The sequence below is a fragment of the Saimiri boliviensis genome, chromosome 6, assembly GCF_048565385.1.
Source record: "Saimiri boliviensis isolate mSaiBol1 chromosome 6, mSaiBol1.pri, whole genome shotgun sequence".
NCBI lineage: Eukaryota > Metazoa > Chordata > Mammalia > Primates > Cebidae > Saimiri > Saimiri boliviensis.
In genome coordinates, this window is record NC_133454.1 from 75,210,628 (window position 1) to 75,233,100 (window position 22,473).

Genomic DNA, 22,473 nt, shown 5'->3' on the forward strand with positions numbered 1-22,473 from the left:
GCAAGGCCTGAAATTTTGTCACAACAATCTAGTTGAAGGAATGTTGACTGATTGAGAAACAATGAAGTGAATAAGACACCTGCATTTTTTATAGTAGACTTTGTAATTGTTCAAAATTCTTCATTTTCCCTTTCTGTAATATAGTTATACATTTTTTGCCTTGTGTCTTAGAATGTTTCCTGTGGGAGAAATATGTATACACATCTCATTGACCTAGTTTGGACGTGTGATTTTCTTGAGCCAGACAAATATGACTTCATGTGGCATATGCAACATTCCAGCAAAAACTCTACCAGCCAATGAGTGTTTCTCCAAGCTCTCTTGGTGTTATGAAAAAGTTATACCTCGAATAGGAGTTCCACCTTAGCTTGATTATAAACCAGTAAGACAGTTATTGCACACTTTGAATGAACTTGAAGCTAAAATTGTCAGCGGGAGCTAGAAATGAGCCTTTATTTTTGAGGCCTAAATCGTGAGGAATTTAAGATTTTTAATTTTCTCGGCCCTGCCAGCAAAGTTTACCAATACTAACTTTTTAGAAATCTTAGGAATCAATCTTCCAGTGTTCTAGTGTATTTTTTCTATCTTATTAATGTAATACATTTTAGCTTAAAAATATAAAGTGTTTGTATATATACAAATAAAATGTATGTGTATGCATGTGTATGTGAATATATGATATATACATATACACGTATATTCATATAATTTACATGCTTTTATAACCTGTTTTTCATTTTATTATCATACCCCATATGTCCATAAGTAAAATATACTTCAAAAATGCTATTGTTAATAGTTGTACACAGTTTCACAAAAGTTCCATAAAATTTTGTTTTATACTCCTTTGATATTTAGGTTGTTTTAAGGACTTCACTAATTTTAAATAATGCTGTCATACACATATGTTTATAATTTTCCTTACAGTAAATGTCTATAAATAGAATTACTTTTGAAACAGAATCTCATGCTGTCACGTGAGCTGGAGTGCAGTGGCATGATCTCAGGTCACTGCAATCTCTGCCTCCTGCTATCAAGCGATTCTCCTGCTTCAGCCTCATGAGTAACTGGGATTACAGGTGTCTGCCACCAAGCCCGGCTAATTTTTTATATTTTTAGTACAGACAGGATTTCACTATGTTGGCCAGGCTGGTCTTGAACTCCTGACCTCATGATCTCTCCACCCAGGTTTCCCAAAGTGCTGGGATGACAGGTGTGAGCCACTACACCAGGCCTAGAGAATAACTTCTTAAATGCTTTTATTGTCGACTGAATTAATTTCTCCATTGATAGTTTCTACTTTGGGTTGATAATTAAAACTACTTGTATCTCTAAGATTTTACACGTCTTCCCATATTTTTCTACTAGTTTTTTCATCACTGGATTTTATGTTGACAGTTAATTGTTCAATCAATTGTGGTGTATGCAGTTAAGAATTTCCCTTTACTCTTTCTGAAGAGTGTATTTGCTCAATTACTATTTGTTTTTAATTTCCAAGCTAAATTTGAAAGCTATATTTTTATGTATCAGATTATTATATTTTACTAAGAGTTAGATTTTGGATTTCTATTTATTCCACTATCTAACTTACACATGAGTGATATTAATTTCTTTTAGAATGAAAAAAATGAAGATGTTTTTAGATAAACCAAAAGGAACAAGTTATTTCCAGCAGAATGAGATAATATTAAGGATACTCAGGAAAAAATAAAATAGACAGAAGGTTAGAAATGAAGAAAAGCATGTAAAACATTTTGTAAATAAGTGTAAACATTTCTTCATTTAATAATAATAGGAAATCTAGGAAGTAAAACTATACACCAGGCGTCCCCAAACTTTTTACACAGGGGACCAGTTCACTGTCCCTCAGACCGTTGGAGGGCCGCCACATACTGTGTTCCTCTCACTGACCACCAGTGAAAGAGGTGCCCCTTCCTGAAGTGCGATGGGGGGCCGGATAAATGGCCTCAGGGGGCCGCATGCGGCCCGCGGACCGTAGTTTGGGGACACTTGCTATACACAATATCTAAAATGTATATGTAAAATTATAGATTGGGAATAGGAAAATGAAGATAAAGTATTAAAACTTATTGTATTGTTTTGGTCAAATGTATATTTGTGTCTGAAAAATAAAGAATACAACTCTAATCATTAAGATGCATTTTTTTATCATTCAGTTTTTTATTTGTGTGATATATACTTTTTCTTTTATTATTCTTCAACTTTGTTAAGGTATGACTCACAAATAAAAATTCTGTATATTTAAAGTATACAAGATGTTTTAATATATGTACTTTGTGAAATGATTACCACAATCAAGCTAATTAACATACTCATCTCACATAGTTACCTTTTTCTTGTGTGAGCACTTTTAAGATCTCTCTTTGCAAATTGCAAATATACATACAGTACGGTTAACCACAGTCATGATGCTATCCATTAGATGTCTGGAATTTATTCACCCCACATAAATGAGACTTTATACCCTTTGAATAATAGCTTCCTGGTTCTCCCACTCCCAGCTCCTGGAAACCACACCTCTACTATCTGTTTCCATGAGTTTGACTTTTTTAGATCTAACACATAAGCAAGATTGTGCAGTATTTTCTTTTTCTGTTAGGCATATTTTCCTTAATGTAGTGTCCTCCAGGTTCATCAATTCTGTCATAAATGGCAGGATTATATTCTTTTTAATTTTCTTCTTTTCCAATTTTTAATTTTTTGTTTTCCATTGAATCATATGAGTTTCTTATATATTTTGGATATTAGATATATGGTTTGCAAATAGGCCATTTCATGGGCCACCTTTCATTTGGATTGCTTTCTTTTGTGTGTGGAAACGTTTTTGTGTGAATAGAAGTTTAATGTAGCCTCACTTCTTTATTTTTCCTTTCGTTGTCTTTGCGTCTCATATCAAATTCAAAAAATGTTTACAACATGAATATTAGAGTTTTCCTCTTATGATTTCTTTAAAAATTTTTTATGGCTTTAGGTCTTAGTTTAAATCTTTAACTCATCTTGAATTTACTTTTGCTTTATGGTGTAATACAAGGGTCTGATTTTATTTCATCTTGAGGGTTCCACCCTCTCATATCACAAAATTCTTCTATTACACCCTTCTATCATCACTGACTATATGCCTTGATTTCAGAATTTTGTCAACTAGATTCAGAATTTGAGTAGGAGAGGGGACAAGGACCACTTGAGACTCATTTTATTTTGTAGACTCTAGCATCTACCTACCCAGCTATTGAATAAGTAAATGAAGTTAAGGTTGTTGATGGTAACAGGATGCTAATAACTGCAGAGCCAGAAACACCATAAAGGGCAAGATAAGAGAGCCGACAGACCTCTAATCACTTCCTGAATACCAATCTTAAACAGCCTGAGGAAGAATGGGACTTCCATTTGAGGTGGGCCTATGGCAGGGTAATAAGACAGCAGTGAATTTTAAGCTACAAAAAGCCCCCTTTCACATTCCTCTCAGTCCTGTGTTTTCTTCTTTTCCTTTCTTTTTTTTTTTTTTTCTTTTTTTGGAGATGGAGTTTCACTATTTTTTCCCAGACTGGAGTGCCATGGTATGATCTCAACTCATCCCAACCTCCACCTCTTGGATTCAAGCAATTCTCCTGCCTCAGCCTCCCGAGTAGCTGAGATTACAGGCATGTGTCACTGTGCCTGGCTAATTTTGTATTTTTAGTGCAGACGGGCTTTCTTCATGTTGATCAGGCTGGTCTGGGACTCCCAACCTCAGGGGATCCGCCCACCTCAGTCTCCCAAAGTGCTGGGATTACAGGTGTGAGCCACTGCTCCTGGTTAGTCCTACATTTTCTTTTCTTTCTTTTTTTCAAATTGCACTTTAGGTTCTGGGGTATATGTGCTGATCATGCAGGATCATCGGATAGGTACATACTTGACCAGGTGGTTTGCTTCCTCTATCCCCCATCACCTGCAACAGGCATTTCTCCCCGTGTTATCCCTTCCAGCCTCCCCTCCCCATGCTGTCCCTCCCTCAGCCCCTCCTACCCCACACTGACCCCGGTGTGTAATGCTCCCCTCCCCATGTTCATGTGTTCTTATCGTCCAACACCGGAGCTGTCTCTCTTCGACTATCTTGTCCTAGTCCTACATTTTCACACTAAGCTCAGTCCTTCCAAAGCAGACTGTGAAATAGTGAAAGTTCCAGGAGATCAGCACTGCCGATTCTGGGTCGCTGTTAGTGGTGGAGGCAGGGAACAAGGGCTCGCAGACAGCAGAGTCAAATCGTGACTGTTTTTCCTTCTTCAAGTAGATCTCTGTAAGACAACAGAGACAACTAAGACTGAGTGGCCAAGCGAGGAGGGAACTTGAAGGGAACACTTTACGGGAAAAGTAATATCTCTAATCAAGAGAAGGGAGTGGAGTCAAGGCCAAGAGATGCAGGATAAGCAAATGGATAGTGAAAAGACATTCACAAGGAAAACTAAAACAATAAGTAATGTAAAATAAAATACAGCAAAATTTTAACTTCCAAATCCAGCCTCCACCTGAATCCTTTTCTGAGGGGTGAATAAGGCACAGGCATCAGGGGCTACCGTCAAGGTACACTAGCTGTTTGCAGCCTCACCTTCCTTCATGGAGTTAAAGATATAGTGTATTTTCCCAAGGTTTGAACTAGTTCATTTCTTTCTGTTTTAAATGCACTGACTTCCCACATCCCTTTTGAGTAAAATATTCAGAAATAATTTAAATACACCGTTGCAATGAAAATAAATGTTTTTTATTAGGCAGAATCCAGATGCTCAAGGCCCTCCATAATATCCCCAAGTTTGATAGTTGGACTTTGGGAACAAAGGAACCTTTAATAGAAATTGGACAGCAAGAAAGGGAGCTTAGTGGTACTTGTGAGCCAGGGCATTAGCCACACCAGCCACCACTTTCTGATAGGCAGCCTGCACCTGCGGGGTGAACTCTTTGCCGAAGTGATGGGCCAGCACACACACCAGCACGTTGCCCAGGAGCTGTGGGAGGGAGACAAGAGATAGGAACATGATTAGCAAAAGGGCCTAGCTTGGACTCAGAATACTACAACCTTATCTCAACCGTAAAATAAAAACAGAATGATAGCTTGATTTTAGCTGATGTTAGCAGTAAGAAACCTCTTACATCAGCTACCATTTATATGCAGAAATATTCTTTACTATTGTCTTAACCCAGGAATTATCGCTGCTATTCTTTAGAACGGTGTAAGAAAGCATGATACAGTGTATGATTCTTGCCTCGAACGAAAGAGATTAGGGAAAATATTAGAAATAAGATAAACAAATGTGTATTAAAAGAAGAAAGCATTCTTAAACATTACAAATGCAAAATAACCCTGATTTGGTCAATACACAATGTACACATATTAAAATGTCATGCTTTAACCCATAAATATGTGTAAATGATTATGTATCATTAAAAATAAAAGCAAATAAAGTAGATAGAGTATGAATATGTAAATAAGCACACATATATGCCAAAGAGTAATGTACTAGGCAGACTGTATTTTTGTTCATTTTAAGTTGCTTAATGTATCTCAGAGATATTTCCTTTTGTTACACACAAAGTTAAGGCACTAAGTATAACAGTAAAAATTACAGAGACAAAAAAAGAAAGCAAGAATTAAGCAAGAGGAAACAATTGTTACGAACAGCAAACAAAAGAAACTAAATGATCCTGAGAGTTCCATACTGATGTGACCAGTTGTCTCTTTCCCATTCTCAACTGGACCCTGATATTTATCCCCTTCCTATAACATGAACTTAACTGCAGAGAGAAAAGGTAAAAAAAAAAAAAATCAAGTGTCCCGTAGACTCACCCTGAAATTCTCCGGATCCACATGCAGCTTGTCACAGTGCAGCTCACTCAGCTGGGCAAAGGTGCCCTTGAGGTTGTCCAGGTGAGTCAGGCCATCACTAAAGGCACCTAGCACCTTCTTGCCATGAGCCTTCACCTTAGGGTTGTTCATAACAGCATCAGGAGTGGACAGATCCCCAAAGGACTCAAAGAACCTCTGGGTCCAAGGGTAAACCACCAGCAGCCTAAGGGTAGAAAAATAGCCCAAGAGGCAGAGAAAGTCAGTGCCTTTCAGAATCCCAAGAGACTTCTCTGTCTCCACATGCCCAGCTTCCATTCTCCTCCTTACGCCTGCCTTGTAATCTTGATACCAACCTGCCCAGGGCCTCACCACCAACGTCTTCCACATTCACCTTGCCCCACAGGGCGGTAACGGCAGCTTTCTCATCACCAGTCAGATGCACCATGGTGTCTGTTTGAGGTTGCTAGTGAACACAGTTGTGTCAGAAGCAAGTGTAAGCAATAGATGGCTCTGCTCTGACTTTTATGCCCAGCTCTGGCTCCTGCCCTCCCTGCTCCTGGGAGTAGATTGGCCAACCCTAGGGTGTGGCTCTGCAGGGTGAGGTCTAAATGATGACAGCCATACCTGTCTTTCTGGCACTGGCTTAGGAGTTTGGCTTCAAACCCTCAGCCCTCCCTCTATGACATGTCTCTTGACCCTATACCATCAGTACAAATCGCTACTGAAAAACATCTTCCTTTATAAATGTATTTACATAACATTTGGAGTCACAACTTGGTAAGCATATTGAAGATTGTTTTCTCAATTTTGTTACTACACAAATAAGAAATTGATGCACAAAAAGTGGAAGAGTTTCGCCTGCTATAATTCAGCTTAGGGATAAGTAGATGAATCTCTTCCTGTGTCTCCAGAATATGCCAAATAATTACGGGACAGAATGGACGAAAATTCTACCTCAGTTCTAAGTATACCTTCTCCTGATTCGGATTAAAACCTCTGGTAAGAAAAAATATATATGCATTCATTCATTTGTTGTTGTTTAGTTTTTCTTAATTTGCTCATGTAACTAATAAATGATGTCTAAAAACAGAATAAATACAAATCAATGTGTTCTGTGTAACAGTTACTTACTAGATTTTGGAAAACCAGAGATGAAAAACTGGAGACCTCTTACTGCAATAAAAAATGCAAATAAGTAAAAAGTCACTCACAACCCAAAGTGTGACTAAAAATGGGCTAATCCATAGTGTCAGTTGGGAGGTTAGCTGGGGACATCTAACTGTTTCTGCCTGGACTACTCTGAAAAAGTTTCTGGCAAAACAGAGAAGCTTCTATGACTTAAAAAGTAGGGGTAGGAAAGGAAAAGGTCTTCCAGACTTGGCTCAGATTATTTTTGTCCCCCTAGTCCACTAAGAATACTGTGTTTTAAAGTCATTTCCTTGATTCAAGTTTCTATTTCTCTCTGTGTTTTGTTTGTTTAAACCTTCTCTACTAAAATTTACTGTTTTATCTCTATAGCTTTTCACCATTAATTCCTTTCTCCCATACCCCTGCCCTTTCTTCCCTCTTGTACTAAATTAACTCCTCAGGTGAGAGAAAAAACTTTTGAAGCATAGAGTTCTGCTTCGTGCTGTTAAAAGATGTAATGAAAACAGCAAAGGTGGCAAGCATTTCTGAGGTCAGCGTAGGGTCTCTGTGTTCCCTTAAGGCCCTGTCAGTCATTCCGAATTCTGCACCTACCTGGAAGCCCATGTCCTTTTAGTAAGAAAAGTGCTATATTTTTACTTTCCATGTTTCTCCTACTTCTCCCTTTCAGCTCTAACACTGAAACTACAATTACAAAAAATAAAATAAAATAAAATTCAGGTTAACCAAAAGAAACTGGATTTTCTATTTCTAGCTATTGCAAGAAAATGTTATTATTTTCATTGTTCTATTCTCTTAAATACTTTCTCTATTATTGCTAAATAAATAAAGATTTCTCACTTTTTCTACCTGTCTCAACCCGCATCAGTTACTTGTGAATAAATTTACTCTAATTATTCTCACACATGCAGAAAAGGTTTGGCTCTTCTATGGCTATGTGGGGCCTAGGTTAAAAAATTATGCCTATATATGATTATGGGGTAAGCGTGATGAAGTTTAAGTATTTTCTTTTATATTCTTTCTTCTGTAAAAACCTAAAGCAATGAAGATCTAAGAGTATGTGTATCCCTGAGAAAATATTTCTCATGTTGCATGCTAGGAAAAGAGGTCTTTAAAATATTTTAAATGTTAAAACATATAGATTTGACTTGACTTTTAGATTTTGGATTTTATTTTATTAAATTTAAACCTGCGTTAGCATTGTTTTAGATCAGACTATTTTCAAGACCTTATTTCACATCCCTGATAGAAGAGCCATGTGTATGTGAAATCGAGTGTTCTAGGGAAGTTTGAATGTCTTTTGCAAGTATCCCATGTCAAAGAAAATCCACAGACCTAAAATTATAATGTAAGATATATTTATATTATTCTGAAAGAGCAAAATTGTCAAGTCAACAGCTTTGAAATCCTGATTGGCAGAAATTGTTACCTTGTTAAAGACTTACCCTACAACTTTTTATGCTCAGAACCAGTTTTCCTAAGTTTTTCTATTTTGTTTTCTTTTCTTAATGATGAACTATGGATCCTCCTCTTGTGTTGGCAGCTGCTGCAAATACCATCATCCTGGTTTCAAGGCAGTCACTGGTTTTCTAACGGTTGCTACTTAGTGTAACTAGAGTGTGACACAGACTTTTCTTTCTATTACCCATAACCCTGCAGGGACAAGGCTGTAAGTTATACTAAGACCATCAAAAGCCCAGGCATACCAAGCAAAAAAGTTTTAAGAAGTGACCAATAGTGCAAATGTATTTATGTTCAGAGCCTCAGGCTCAAATCTAAATTAGCATTCAAATGTCCTGAAAAACTACTCAAGCTCACTGACATCTTCATAATTGTGAGCTTGCTTCTACTCTGTCAATGGGTCCCACAGCATGTGCAGGTCTATTCTGTTTTTATTCCAGCCCCACTGACCACCACACACACACACACACACGCACACACGCACACACACGCATGCACACACACATGCACACACGCCCACAGGCGCACACACACACGTCCTCAAAAAAGAGACAGCGCGGGAGACCGAGGTTCGTTTCTTTATTCCAGTCTGTTAATCTTCCTTAAGTCTAATGTTATATTCTAATTTTATACTAGAATATTTTATATTCTATTTTTTAATATGTTAGAATTATATTCTAATTTTTTATATTTTATATATTTTATATTTTAAATTAGATTTATATTCTAATTTTATACTGGAATATTTTATATTCTATTTTTTCTAATTTTATATTAGAATGTTACATTCTAATTTTATACTAGAATGGCACTAGTCTGAATATACTTAAGAGAATGAATATTAACTTTCTGCATGAAAATCATGACACTCATCTATGGGAGTGTGGTTTTATCATTTGTTTCAAAAACAGTACTTGACTAGAGTATTTTTATATATGCTCTACTGTTTAACCTAAAATTCCCTGAGATATTTAAGCAATCTAGGGTATATGTTCCTAGGTCAAGCACAGTCTAGCCACTAGCTACAGACTTCTCTCCCAGATTCACAATCTCTCAGTAACCATAGCTTAGTATCTTCTCAGAATTAGTTAATTAAAATGAAATTAAAATGCTCCAAGAAAACCAGAACCCATAGAAACAAACCACATACACACAAAATAGTTTTGATATAGGATAGTTTAGTTCACTTTAAAAAGTTGTATATCTTACCAAAAAGCAGTAAAGTTGACATAGACACAAGTTTGCTCAAGTACACATGTAATTATTACAGGGAAATTTATGTTTCAGTCTATAATTTGTTCATTAATATCTTCCCCAAAATGCCCTGAGTAGCTCTGCTTCTGATACGTAAACCAGTGGTTCCTAAATATCCTATCCAGATACAAAGAGTTCTCAGAGCCTACTAAGTATAATGACCCAAGGAAAACATGTGGATATAAAAAAGCTTCTGCTGCCAGTCAATTGAAAATAATGTTATACAAACAGTTAAATATAATGCATTGTCAACATATTCTGGCAGTACAGACAGAGTTACTATGAAAGCGCTTTTAAACACAAGGAAGCAACAGATTCTGTTTAGGTATCAAGTATGTTTAAAATTAATCAACAGGTATGTAATACTGATTTTTTTAAATGTATACAAGTGAGAAAGTTCTAAAAGCCCTTCTAATTTTACCTATAGCAAAAATGGTGCTCAAAGAAAAAAATTACTACCTGTAATCAGAAAGAAAACTACTGCTTGGTTGTTTACCACATGCTTCCTCTTTGTATGTTGTAGCATTAACACCAAAGGAACACTGTGCAATGGTATTATTCATATTATCCTCTAGTTCCTGAAGTTCTAAAGAAAGGAATAATTATTCTTTCATTTACTCATTCATTCATTTATTAATTTATTAGCTATTTTCTTGAATATTTACTTGTTGCCCATTGAAGAATTTAATGTAAGGCACAGTAAGCATGTAAGAAGTTACAGAATAGGCAGAAATGTTTATAAAGCATGGAATGAGTGTGTGTGTGTGTGTGTGTGTGTGTGTGTGTGTGTGTGTATGTGTTCACGTATAAGAAAAATATAGAAAATGGGTGTAGGGAGAGGGTTTGGAAAGATTTTTTGGGGTAGTATCAAAAAATTTATTGAGGCTGGGGTCAAGAGAGTTCACAAGTAATACGCGAGCAGTGAATCTTGCCTGAAATATGGGAGGATAAGATGAAATTCTTTACAGAGATGTTCTGGGGCCAGTAAGAAAAGGAAACTATTTCTTAGAGCAGGAACACTTAATGGACTATAGTATTATAGGCTACAATGTGCAGGCAAAGGAAGTAGGAAGAAAGAGAACGTAACATTGTCTTGAGAAATCATTGTGCCTCTAATTGAGGACATTATTTTCTCAGTAATTGTTGGAGTTTAATCAGAGCATTAGCCTTGAGGCTATGTCTGAGGGTTGAGGTCTTCCCTAGAGCCTCTACAGTACCAGTATCATCTCTATATCAAGAGTTTTTAATAATTTCTGTTTTTTTGGAGATAAATGTGTTATCCATTAATGCTTTGTACAGTTCTCTTGCTTTTTTAATTTCCCACATTCTCTCTGTAAAAGGCACAAGTGCTCCCTATCTGTAGACCCTCAGGAACCTTCTTACATACCTGGACAAAAAAATGAAACAAGGGAAATTAATCAGCTGAAAGTTCTTTATTAGGCAGAAGCCATATCCTTGAAGTAAACATTGTGTTCCCAAGTTCAGAAAATAGAATCTAGAGAAATAGGGTCTTCTTGTAGTTGTCAGGAAACAGTCCAGGATCTCAATGGTATTTGTGAGCCAGAGCAGTGGCCACACCAGCCACCACCTTCTGAAAGGCAGCCTGAACCTGTGGGGTGAATTCCTTGCCAAAGTTGCGGGCCAGTACACACACCAGCACATTGCCCAAGAGCTGTGAGAAGAGGTAGGCAGATACATGCATACGGTTAACAGAGAAATAGATTGGCTTCTGAGAAACTGGGCCAACACCCATTTTTTTCTGTCCAAATCTTAGACAAAACTTATCCCCAGGTTATTCCCATCAGCATAAATAAGTACATATATGAATGCATACATGTAATATATATATACATACACACACCCCCTCTATGTACTTAACTAGCATAGTCTACATATATACATATATGCTATATGTGCTGTATAATGCTATATACAAATTAATTTCAAATTAGTTTTAATTTTGTATTTGTATATAGCATATCCAAATTAATTATTATAAACAGATTAATAGATGCAAATTAATTAATTAATCAATGTGATGATGGGCTGTCTCCCAGTAATGACGTCTGCCCCACTTCCAGTGTAATGTTCTAATCTTTCATAATCAAATATTCCCTTTCCTTTCCATCCCATTTACTGCCTAATTTATAAAGTTTCAATTATTCCTCATTGTAAATCATTTATAGCCTCTAAAACAGCATTCTATGCCTCTCCTTTTTGAGTTGGAGCCTCTCCCATCCCCACATGGAGAAACAAAAGTATTATTCCAAGTACGGAATTTGCAGATGAGAGCTGGTATGCATAATATGAGCTATGGTTAGAGAAAAAAAATTGAAGGAAGTGGGTTGGGAGAGAAAGACAGGATATTAAATAAGTTAATTTTTAAAATAGCAAGATTGTGAGAAAGGAAAAAAGCAGAATATTGAAATAAAAAATTAACAAAAATTTAGAAGCATTAAATGATAAAATATAGTAAAATAGATAAAAATGTGTAAAAGAACCAAAATGTAAGATTACAAAATAAAAGGAGAAAATGGAGCATCTCCTGGATTCACCCTGAAGTTCTCGGGATCCACGTGCAGCTTGTCACAGTGCAGCTCACTCAGCTGGGCAAAGGTGCCCTTGAGGTTGTCCAGGTGAGCCAGGCCATCACTAAAGGCACCTAGCACCTTCTTGCCATGAGCCTTCACCTTAGGGTTGCCCATAACAGCAGCAGCAGAGGACAGATCCCCAAAGGACTCAAAGAACCTCTGGGTCCAAGGGTAGACCACCAGCAGCCTAAAGGTTGGAAAACAGTCCAAGAGACAGAGTCGGTGACTTTCAGAACCTCAAGAGTCTTCTCTGTCTCCACATGCCCAGCTTCCTTTCACCTCCTTAAACCTGCCTTGTAAACTTGATACCAACCTGCCCAGGGCCTCACCACCAACTTCATCCACGTTCACCTTGCTCCACAGGGCAGCAACGGCAGACTTCTCATCACCAGTCAGATGCACCATGGTGTCTGACAGAGGTTGCTAGTGAACACGGTTATGTCAGAAGCAAATGAAAGCAACAGTTAGCCCTGCCCTGCCTTTTATGCTGGTCCTGTTCTCCCTGCTCTTGTGAGCAAGTTGGTTTGGTTTAAGATAAGCAGAGTTTCATCGGTTTGTGAGAATGCAAAATGAACCTTCATTCCTCTGTTTCATTCAACTGGCCCTGAGATTGGCTGTTCTGTCATGTGTGTCTTGACTCAGAAACCCTGTTCTCCCCTACATATCTCCCAACCACATCTCTTTGGGCAGTTATTTCTAAAAATATGCTCCCAGTTTCATTTATGCAGAAATGTTTTAGTCTGATATAGTGGAATGTATCTTAGAGTTTAAGTTTTTGTTTCTGTCACTTTATACTAAGAAAACATGAAGAAAACTAGAAGCAGATGTTTTAGCAAGTTAACTCTATGTAAAAGTTCCTCTTTGTCTCTAGGGATTTTTGTCTCCAAAGGAATTTTAAGAGATTGGAATGGACAAATCTATTGTTTCAGTTTAAGCTTGCTTACTTCTTTCTTCTTTTGGTAAATTCTTCTTATAAAAAACTCTTATTTTTTTTACCATAATGAAATAAATATCCATTACAAGAATATTTTAAAAATGAATATGCTTTATTTGCCAGTTACTGAAATAGGTTCTGAAAACATGCATTTTAAGGGTAACATTTTAATGACATATAAAATCAAATATTACATATAAATATTATGATTGTTTAAAATTATGGTATGACTAAGGAAAAAAATGCAGAGAAAGTACAAAGTAGATTTACCATATTCAGCCAGATTAAAGTTAATGAAGTTTCTGGGAAAATGCTAGCACAGAAGTTTTTTCAACTGTGTTCAAAATATATATATATATATATATTCATATATATATATATATATTCATATATATATATGAAATAAGACCCAGGAATGAAGATCCCAATAGTTTCTCACTCTTTTCTGAATTCAAATAATGCCACAATGGCAGACAAATACACACCCATAAGCATATCCAAAAGGAAGTATTGAGGGAAAGAGAGGAGGAGGAAGAAATAAAGAAAGGAAGGAAGGAAGAGGGGAAGAGAGAGGGTGGAATGGGCGAAGGAGAAGAAGGAAAAATACATAATGGAGAGAAGAAAAAAGGAGAGAGGAGAGGATAGGAGAGAAGAGAAGGGAGGGAAGGGGAGGGGAGGGGATACGGAAGGAAAAGAGAAAGGGAAGGAAGAGAGGAAAGAAGTGAAGAGGAGAGAAAATAAGAGAAAAGTGTAGGGAGGGGAAGGGAAGGGAAGGGAAGGGAAAAAAGAGAAGAGATAAGACTGACGGTTCAAATTTTGTTAATAATATCAACCAACAGAAACTCTCAAACTCTGTTGGTGAAAGTGTACAATAGTATAACCCCTTTGGAAAACATTTAATAGTATCTATGAAAGCTGGATACATGATAAATCTGTTACCACGTAATTACATTTGTAGACATTCAGAAACACATGCATATGTGTATCCAAAGACATGTATAGAAATGCTTATGACAGCAATATTCATAAAAACCTCAAACTGATAGCAATTTAAACGTTTATCGATAGTAGAATTGATAAATTATGGTATAGTCAAAGTATAAAATATTACACAGAAATGAAAAGAATCAAATGCTGCTTAACATGTAGCAACACAAATGCATCTTATAGCATTTAGTGGATTAAAGGTGACCATAAGAGAGTTCAAACTACATGATTTCATTTATATACAGAAAGATGGACAGTGTGACTGAGGTTTTGATCACAAGGAGGGATGTTATCATACAGGGCAGAGAGAAGTCATGAATGACTTTTCAACTTTGCCACAAATTATGTTTCTGTAACCAAGGAAAGATTGAATAATTCAAGAAAGATGGTGGCATGGTTTAATTTGTGTCTTTAAAAGATCACTCTCACTTAGTGAATAAATGTATTTTAGAGTAGAGTAAATGGGAGACAGATAGCTGGGCTTTTGTTGCAGTAGGGAGGGAAGCAACAATGCCATTTCTACTCTCAGGCTTGGGTAATGGTGGTGGTATCAGTCACTGAGATTGTGAAAACGAGAATAGGGCCACATTTGTGAGTTTAATGGTGTGATAAGATCAGAAATTCAATCTTGGATACAGTCTATTTTACGTACTTTTGTAAAACGCAAAAGGAAGTACTTAGCTATATGGATCTGGAGCTCAGAAAGACTATGACCAGGTCAACAATACAGAATGGAACAGAACAAACAAGAACAGATCACATTGTGCTATGTAAATCACGACCACTACCTGGTAAAAATGACAGATGATGTTCTTTGTCTCCTTCTTAGAATGTGTTAGTGAGGTAGGAATTATGTTTCCGGGAGAGAGATCCAAGATGGCTGATCACTAGCAGCTCGGGATTGTAGCTCCCACTGAAAGCGCAAAGAAGGAGAGGACGCCACACCTTCACATGAATTCTTGTTGCTCACTCACCAGGAGATTCCCAGCGGAGGAGCCCCACGGGTCGCCAGCGCGACTCTTGTGACCGGCGGGGCGGTTTTGCCGGCGCCTCGGAGCGTCGGTTCTCGGTGCAGAGTCGGAAAAGCACCCTCAATCTTAACGCCGCTGATTTAGTCGGTGCAGTGGGTTGCTCAGATTTCGGCGCTGAGAATCAGTAAGTTGGACGTCCACTCAGAAACCCAATTACAAAGACGGTAATTATAAAGACCACAGATGGATAAATCTACAACAAAGGGAAGAAAACGGTCAAAAAAGGCTGAGAATACCCAAGATCAGAACGCCTCTTCCTCAGCAGGGGATCCCAGTTCCTCATCAGCAACGGAACAAGGCTTGATGGAGAACGAGTGTGTTCCAATTACAGAAGCAGGCTTCAAAACGTGGATAATAAGAAACTTCTGTGAATTAAAAGAACTTGTTATAACACAATCTAAAGAAACTAAGAACTTTGAAAAAAGGTTTGACGAAATGTCAACAAGAATACAAAATTTAGAGAGGAAAATAAGTGAATTGATGGAGCTGAAAAACACAATACGAGAACTACGTGAAGTATGCACAAGTTTTAAGAGCCGAATTGATCAAGCAGAAGAAAGGATATCAGAGGTCGAAGATCAACTCAATGAAATAAAACAAGAAGACAAGACGAGAGAAAAAAGGATAAAAAGGAACGAGCAAAGTCTCCAAGAAATATGGGACTATGTGAAAAGACCTAATCTGCGCTTGATAGGTGTACCTGAATGTGACGAAGAGAATGAATCCAAGCTGGAAAATACGCTTCAGGACATTATTCAGGAAAATTTTCCCAGCCTAGTAAGGCAGGATAATATTCAACTCCAGGTAATACAGAGAACACCACAGAGATATTCCTCAAGAAGAGCAACTCCAAGGCACATAATTGTCAGATTCACCAGGGTTGAAATGAAGGAGAAAATACTAAGGGCAGCCAGAGAGAAAGGTCAGGTTACCCACAAAGGGAAGCCTATCAGACTTACAGCAGATCTCTCAGCAGAAACCCTACAAGCCAGAAGAGAGTGGGGGCCAATATTCAACATCCTTAAAGAAAAGAACTTTCAACCCAGAATTTCACATCCAGCCAAGCTAAGCTTCACATGTGAAGGAAAAATAAAGTTTTTTGTGAATAAGCAAGCACTCAGAGATTTCATCACCACCAGGCCTGCTTTGCAAGAGCTTCTGAAAGAACCACTACACATATGAAAGGAACAAACAGTATCAGCCTTTCTAAAAAAATTATCAAAAAGAGCATCAATATAATGAAGAATTTACATCAACTAATGGACAAAATAGCCAGCTAATGACAGTATTAAACTCATATATATTATTATTAATTCTAAATTTAAATTGACTAAATCCCCCAATCCAAAGACAGGCAATTTGAATAAAAAACTAAAACCCATCAGTATGCTGCATCCAGATCCATCTCACATTCAAGGATACACAAAGACTCTAAACAAGGGATGGAGAAGGATTTACCAACCAAACAGAGAGCTAAAATAAATAAATAAAAAGCAGAAGTTACAATTAAGCAACAAAGATCAAAAGAAGCAAAGAAGGACATTATATAATGATAAAAGGATCAATGCAACAACAAGAAAAGCTAAAGATCCTAAATATATACGCACCCAATACAGGAATACCTAGACATACAGGACTTATAAAGAGACTTAGACTCCCACATAATAATAGTGGGAGACTTCAACATTAATATTAGACAGATCAATGAGACAGAAAATTAACGATATTCAGGTCTTGAACACAGATCTGGAACAAGTAAATGTAATTAACATTTATAGAACTCTCCACTTTAAATATACAAAATATACACTCTTATCAGTACCACATCATATCAATTTAGAAGTTTAAATGAAATCTTGGTTGGCTCCTTGTTTGTTATTCTCTTCCCTCATTTTCTTTCATGTCTCCATTATTAAGGACAATTATAGGCATACCCATATTTAGACTGCATTCTAGCCTGGGCAATAAAGCAACACCCCCATTCTCTCTGCCTCTTCCTCTTTCTCTTTCTTCCTCTTCAAAAAAAAAAAAAAAAAAAAAAAAAAGATTTCTGAATAGGGGAGGGGAAGTCCGTGATACAGACATTTGGATAAATCCCTAATTTTCCAGGGTCAACATCTTAGAAGGCAGTTTCCACAGGCTTCTCAACCAGGTTTCTCGTCTGGACAGCTGACACAAAAATGATGTAAGCAACTGTTTTCTCCATTGTCCCAAATAGCTAGAACCATTCTCGATGCAAAGGAGAGAAGTTAATTCGTCGCAGCAACAGACGCCGCCGGCCCTCCGGGCTGGGTTCCAGGACTCACATCTCATCCTGCTTGTCAAACCTCTTGATTCAGTGAACCCCCAGTTCATTCAGAAAACAAAACTCACCACTTTCGAAGCCAAAGAATCAGCAGGAAGAAGCTTAACGTAAATTTCCAAAATGGAAAAGAAAATATTCCATGAGCAGTGGCCTTCGAAACAGACAGCGGAGGGTTAAAGCCAAGGCCTCCTCCCTCAAATAAAAGAAACCCCAAATGTTCTACCTGTTTTATCTAAACAACACCCCAATAAACAGCTCGAAAATTTAAAAAAAAAAAAAAAAAAAAAAGGAATTATGTTTCCATTTCGTAAGTAATGAAATAGATTCTTAAAAAAATTAAGTAAATTCTTAAGGCCATAAGGACTGTTATTTGATGCCTGATATTTCCACAGACTTGGCTTTTCACTTTAATTCTATTTCACCTGATACGATTTTACACACTGGGGAAACCTGGTTACATGTTTATTGTATATAGATTGCATTGAGAGCATTTATATAATAGGATAATGTCTTTTCTTTTCTTTTCTTTTTTGTGAGATAGAGTTTCACTCTGTTGCCCAGTGGAGTACAATAGCACGATCTAGGCTCACTGAGACCTCTGCCTCCTGGGTTCAAGCAATTCTCCTGCCTCAGCCTCCTGAGTAGCTGGGATTGCAGGCATGTGCCACCACACCCAGCTAATTTTCTATTTTTGGTAGAGACAGGGTTTCATCATGTTGATCGGGCTGGTCTCAAATTCCTGACTCAAGTGATCTGCCTGCCTCAGCAGGATAAGTATAAAGTGGAGAGAATAGCATCTACTCTTGTCCAGGAAACAATGAGGACCTGACCGTGGGCAGTAAAAGTGATGATTAATACATAGGGACAAAGTCAAGCAGAACTGAACTATCAATTAGAGGTAAGGAAATGGTTTTAAGTCTCTGACTTTGGTGAATGGGCAAGTAGATAAAATGGACTAAAACGGAAAATACTGGAAGAGAAACAGTTTTAGTATGAAAAGTGAAATACCCCTGCTGCGTCTGGGGTGTCTTTAGGACATCTAAATAAATAAGCCTAGTACACAGTTTGATGTGTGGGTTTGGTACTGAAGTTGGAGGTCAGAGCTGGAAATCAGACTTGGGAATTGGAATTATGCAGGCTACATTTAAGAGTTTAGATATAATTGTGAATCCAAGAGTGTGATGAGGACAAAGTTAAATAAAAGACCTTTAATGAACACTAATATTTAATGTGAAATCTCAAGGAAGTATGGAGTAAAACAGAGTCTCAAAAAGCACTGTTTACAATAGCAAAGACCTGGAACCAACCCAAATGCCCAACGATGATAGACCGGATAGGGAAAATGTGGTACATATACACCATGGAATATTATGCAGCCATCAAAAACGATGAGTTCACATCCTTTGTAGGGACATGGATGAACCTGGAAACCATAATTCTCAGCAAACTGACACAAGAACAGAAAATCAAACACCGTATATTCTCACTCATAGGTGGGTGTTGAACAATGAGAACACATGGACACAGGGAGGGGAGCACTACACACTGGGGTCCGTTGGGGGGAAATGGGGGAGGGGCGGGGGGTGGGGAGGTGGGAAGAGATAGCATGGGGAGAAACGACAGATACAGGTGAGGGGACGGAAGGCAGCAAACCACACTGCCAAGTGTGTACCTATGCAACAATCTTGCATGTTCATCACATGTACCCCAAAACCTAAAATGCAATAAAAAAAATGCCTAATGATTTTAGAACTCAGTATCAATTTTAATTAGTGCAATGCCAATGTTGGTTAGAATGGAAGTCAACCTGCTGTTGGTTTCAGAGTAGATAGGAGATAAGGTTCTAGATTTTGACAGACAGTGAAAAACTGAAATGAAAAGGAAAAGACAGGGTGAAAGATAGGAGATGTATGTGAAGAGGATGAGCACATGGTACGGGAGAAATACTAAGGACTCTAGGGTCAGAAAAATATGGGTTATATCATTCTACAAAACTCACATTCTTGGCAGGGCACAGTGGCCCATGCCTGTAATCCCAGTACTTTCAGAGGCTGAGATCATCTGATGTCAGGAGCTGGCGATCAGTTTGGTGAAACCCCATCTCTACTAAAAACACAAAATTAGCCAGGTGTGGTGGCACATGCCGTAATCCCAGCTACTTGGGAGGCTGAGACAGGAGAATTGCTTGAACCTGGGAGGCGGAGGTTGCAGTGAGCCTTGATCTTGCCATTGCACTCCAGCCTGGGCAACAAGAGTGAAACTCCATCCCCCCTCAGAAAAAAAAAATTCCATTCTTGCCAACCTGAAAAAATAAATTATTTAAGCTTTGTACCCAAATTATGATTCTCAGATGAATATTGAGATGATATATTCTATGCACAGAGCAATGCATAGGAGACACATTGTAAGTGTAAGTAGAATTATTTTTATTGTTATTTATGTCTTAAATGCCATTGCTCTCCATGATTCTAATCTCAGTTCACTGCTCTTTGAATTCTGTGTTTTCATATTATCTTATTAATACACTAATCGTTGCAATAATCATTACACACTAAAATTATTCATTTACTGGACACATCTTAGTTTCCTTCTCTAAATTACAATTCTGATTTCAGATTTAGTCCTCATCCTTCCCCAGTGTTCTCTGCATTTGAGGAATTGACATTTCCCAGGTTTCCTCACCTTATGGGACCCATGTACATTCTGCAATGGTAAACACTGGGTGAAGGAAAGCATAAGCAAGATTATTTCTGGCCTCCTCTCTGTCTCTCCCTCTCTCTAAAGGGATCTCCTACAGCAGATAATCTTTTTTATGGTTGATATTTTAATGTCCCCATTAGACAGTCCTGGCTCTCTCCAAGGAGCCCCCAGTATCTCACTGAATCCAGAAGACCTCTGGTTTTGAACTCTGATGGTAGAAACATTTTCTCCTTCTGTCTTTCTAGGCCTAATGGTAGAATAAGCTTTCTGATGTTGCTAACATCTGGATTTCTATGCTGTCCTTGATTTGAAATTTCAGCTCTTCCAATACAAGCATAACCAACTATTAAGAGCTGTTTCAGGTTTTTCTTTTTTCTTTTCTTTCTTTTTCTTTTCTTTTCTTTTCTTTTTTTTTTTATACAGCTTTGTCACCCAGGCTGGAGTACAGTGGCCAGATCTTGGCCACTGCAACCTCCACCTTTCAGGTTCAAGCAATTCGCCTGCCTCAGCCTCCTGAGTAGCTGGGAGTACAGGCGCACACCACCACATCCAGCTAATTCTTTGTATTTTTAGTAGAGACAAAGTTTCACTCTATTAGCCAGCATGGTCTTGATCTTCTGACATCGTGATCCATCCACCTTGGCCTCCCAAAGGGCTGGGATTACAGCCGTGAGCCACCACGCCCCACAATAGCTGTATTTAATTATAGGTTGAAGTAATTGATAATGGTTTGTGCTTTCCTTGACAGATTCTAACTGATATAACTAATAAACTGATTTCTGATACTATGTCTTATTAGTGTACAAATTTCCTATGTGAAAAAAATGCATGATACACACTTGTTGACTAATCAGACTATAGTAAGACTGAGGGAATAACTTTGTAGAGGCAGAGGAAGGAAACTCATTAATTACAAATACTAAGATATCACATAGTCATTTGTGAACCAATGGTTCCTCAGTTTAGGTCTCAGACAAACTTCTCTAGGGATAGTGTAATACTCATAACATAGAAAAGAGAGATTTAACTTTTGGATAATTTAATCATTTTTATCTTCAAATACTAGGGAAATAAGAGTTTCCAAGAAAATGTCTCTACTATAAAAGAGGTTAAAATTTAGTGGTAGGAATACACAATGAACAGATTAAGTACATTAGTAGGAAAAGTGCTAAATATTATGATAAGAAAGAGGTCATAATTGTAGCAGAGTTTATATACAGGGTTTTCCACCCAGTTAAATTTTTTTTTAAAAAAATAGCTTCTTAATTGAGATGACATTTAAGACTTAAAGTATGAGTACAAGATAGACAGAGCAAAATGAGGGAAAGACATCACCCAGAGTAAATGAACAGCATGAACAAGCAAATGGAGTCAAATGCAGAAATCCAAATTCTCTAAATTGACTGGGGTAATTTTGTCAGTGCATTCAAGTATGCATCTGTAACAGTGTGTGTTCTTACATGTACATGGGATATGTGTGCATGAGATGTTTGTGCATGGAGCATAGGAACTTGTGTAGATACATACACATATCTGTATGTGTGTATCAGAGAATGTTTACATTGTTACAAGATTTTATATGACTACATGCACAAGTATTCATGCTTCATGTCACTTTGGTATATTTTTCCTGTGTGTCAAGATGTGTACTTATATGTTTTCCAGTAAGGGTGAATGTGAAAACTGCTCAGCAAGAAATGAACAATAAGTAACACAGAAAAATGAACCCTCTTCTCTTAACTTAAAATACAGAGTGAGATTTAGAAGGGGAGGGGATAGCACAAGTATGAGAGTTTAAAGTGTGGTTGCTTGAACACAGTAATTATTCAAAGAATGTGCTTAATTTATGTATGCTGGAAGACAGTAACTGAGGGATTAATGTGCCTGAGCAACTCTTATTTATTCTGCTTTGTGGGTTATTAGTAGGGACTCAAAAACATGACAAAGGAATTCCAGAAGCTGTTAGATGGTAGCACTGCCTATCTATGTGCTCCCACTCAAGAGGTAAGGTGAGGTGAGCTCTTTGGGGTGGACCCATATAGCAAATACTTCGAGAAAGAGGCTTTGGGATTACTGAAATTGGAGAAGAAATGATATTATGTCCTCTAAAACCTATTTCTTGAGTCAGTTTGAGGTTGCTACATACTTCCTAAGGATTTGGGTACGGGAGTTTGACATGAGTGTCACAGAATGGCTATGGTCATTGCCAGATCCAAACAAGGGGC

The 22,473-nt window shown here is 37.6% G+C and overlaps 2 protein-coding genes across 2 annotated transcripts; both read right to left on the reverse strand.

The window, feature by feature from the left end:
• Window positions 1-4,737: 4,737 nt before the first annotated feature.
• Window positions 4,738-6,348, reverse strand: HBB (hemoglobin subunit beta). Its single transcript, XM_003923369.3, has 3 exons — window positions 6,193-6,348; window positions 5,840-6,062; window positions 4,738-5,000 (listed from the first exon to the last, which is right to left on the reverse strand). The coding sequence occupies exons 1-3, from the start codon at window positions 6,282-6,284 to the stop codon at window positions 4,872-4,874; spliced, it is 444 nt and encodes a 147-aa protein (XP_003923418.1). The 5' UTR covers window positions 6,285-6,348; the 3' UTR covers window positions 4,738-4,871.
• Window positions 6,349-11,114: 4,766 nt separating this feature from the next.
• On the reverse strand, window positions 11,115-12,895 carry LOC101036482 (hemoglobin subunit delta). Its single transcript, XM_003923370.4, has 3 exons — window positions 12,605-12,895; window positions 12,256-12,478; window positions 11,115-11,372 (listed from the first exon to the last, which is right to left on the reverse strand). Exons 1-3 carry the CDS (start codon window positions 12,694-12,696, stop codon window positions 11,244-11,246), a joined length of 444 nt encoding a protein of 147 aa, XP_003923419.2. The 5' UTR covers window positions 12,697-12,895; the 3' UTR covers window positions 11,115-11,243.
• Between the last annotated feature and the right edge of the window lie 9,578 nt (window positions 12,896-22,473).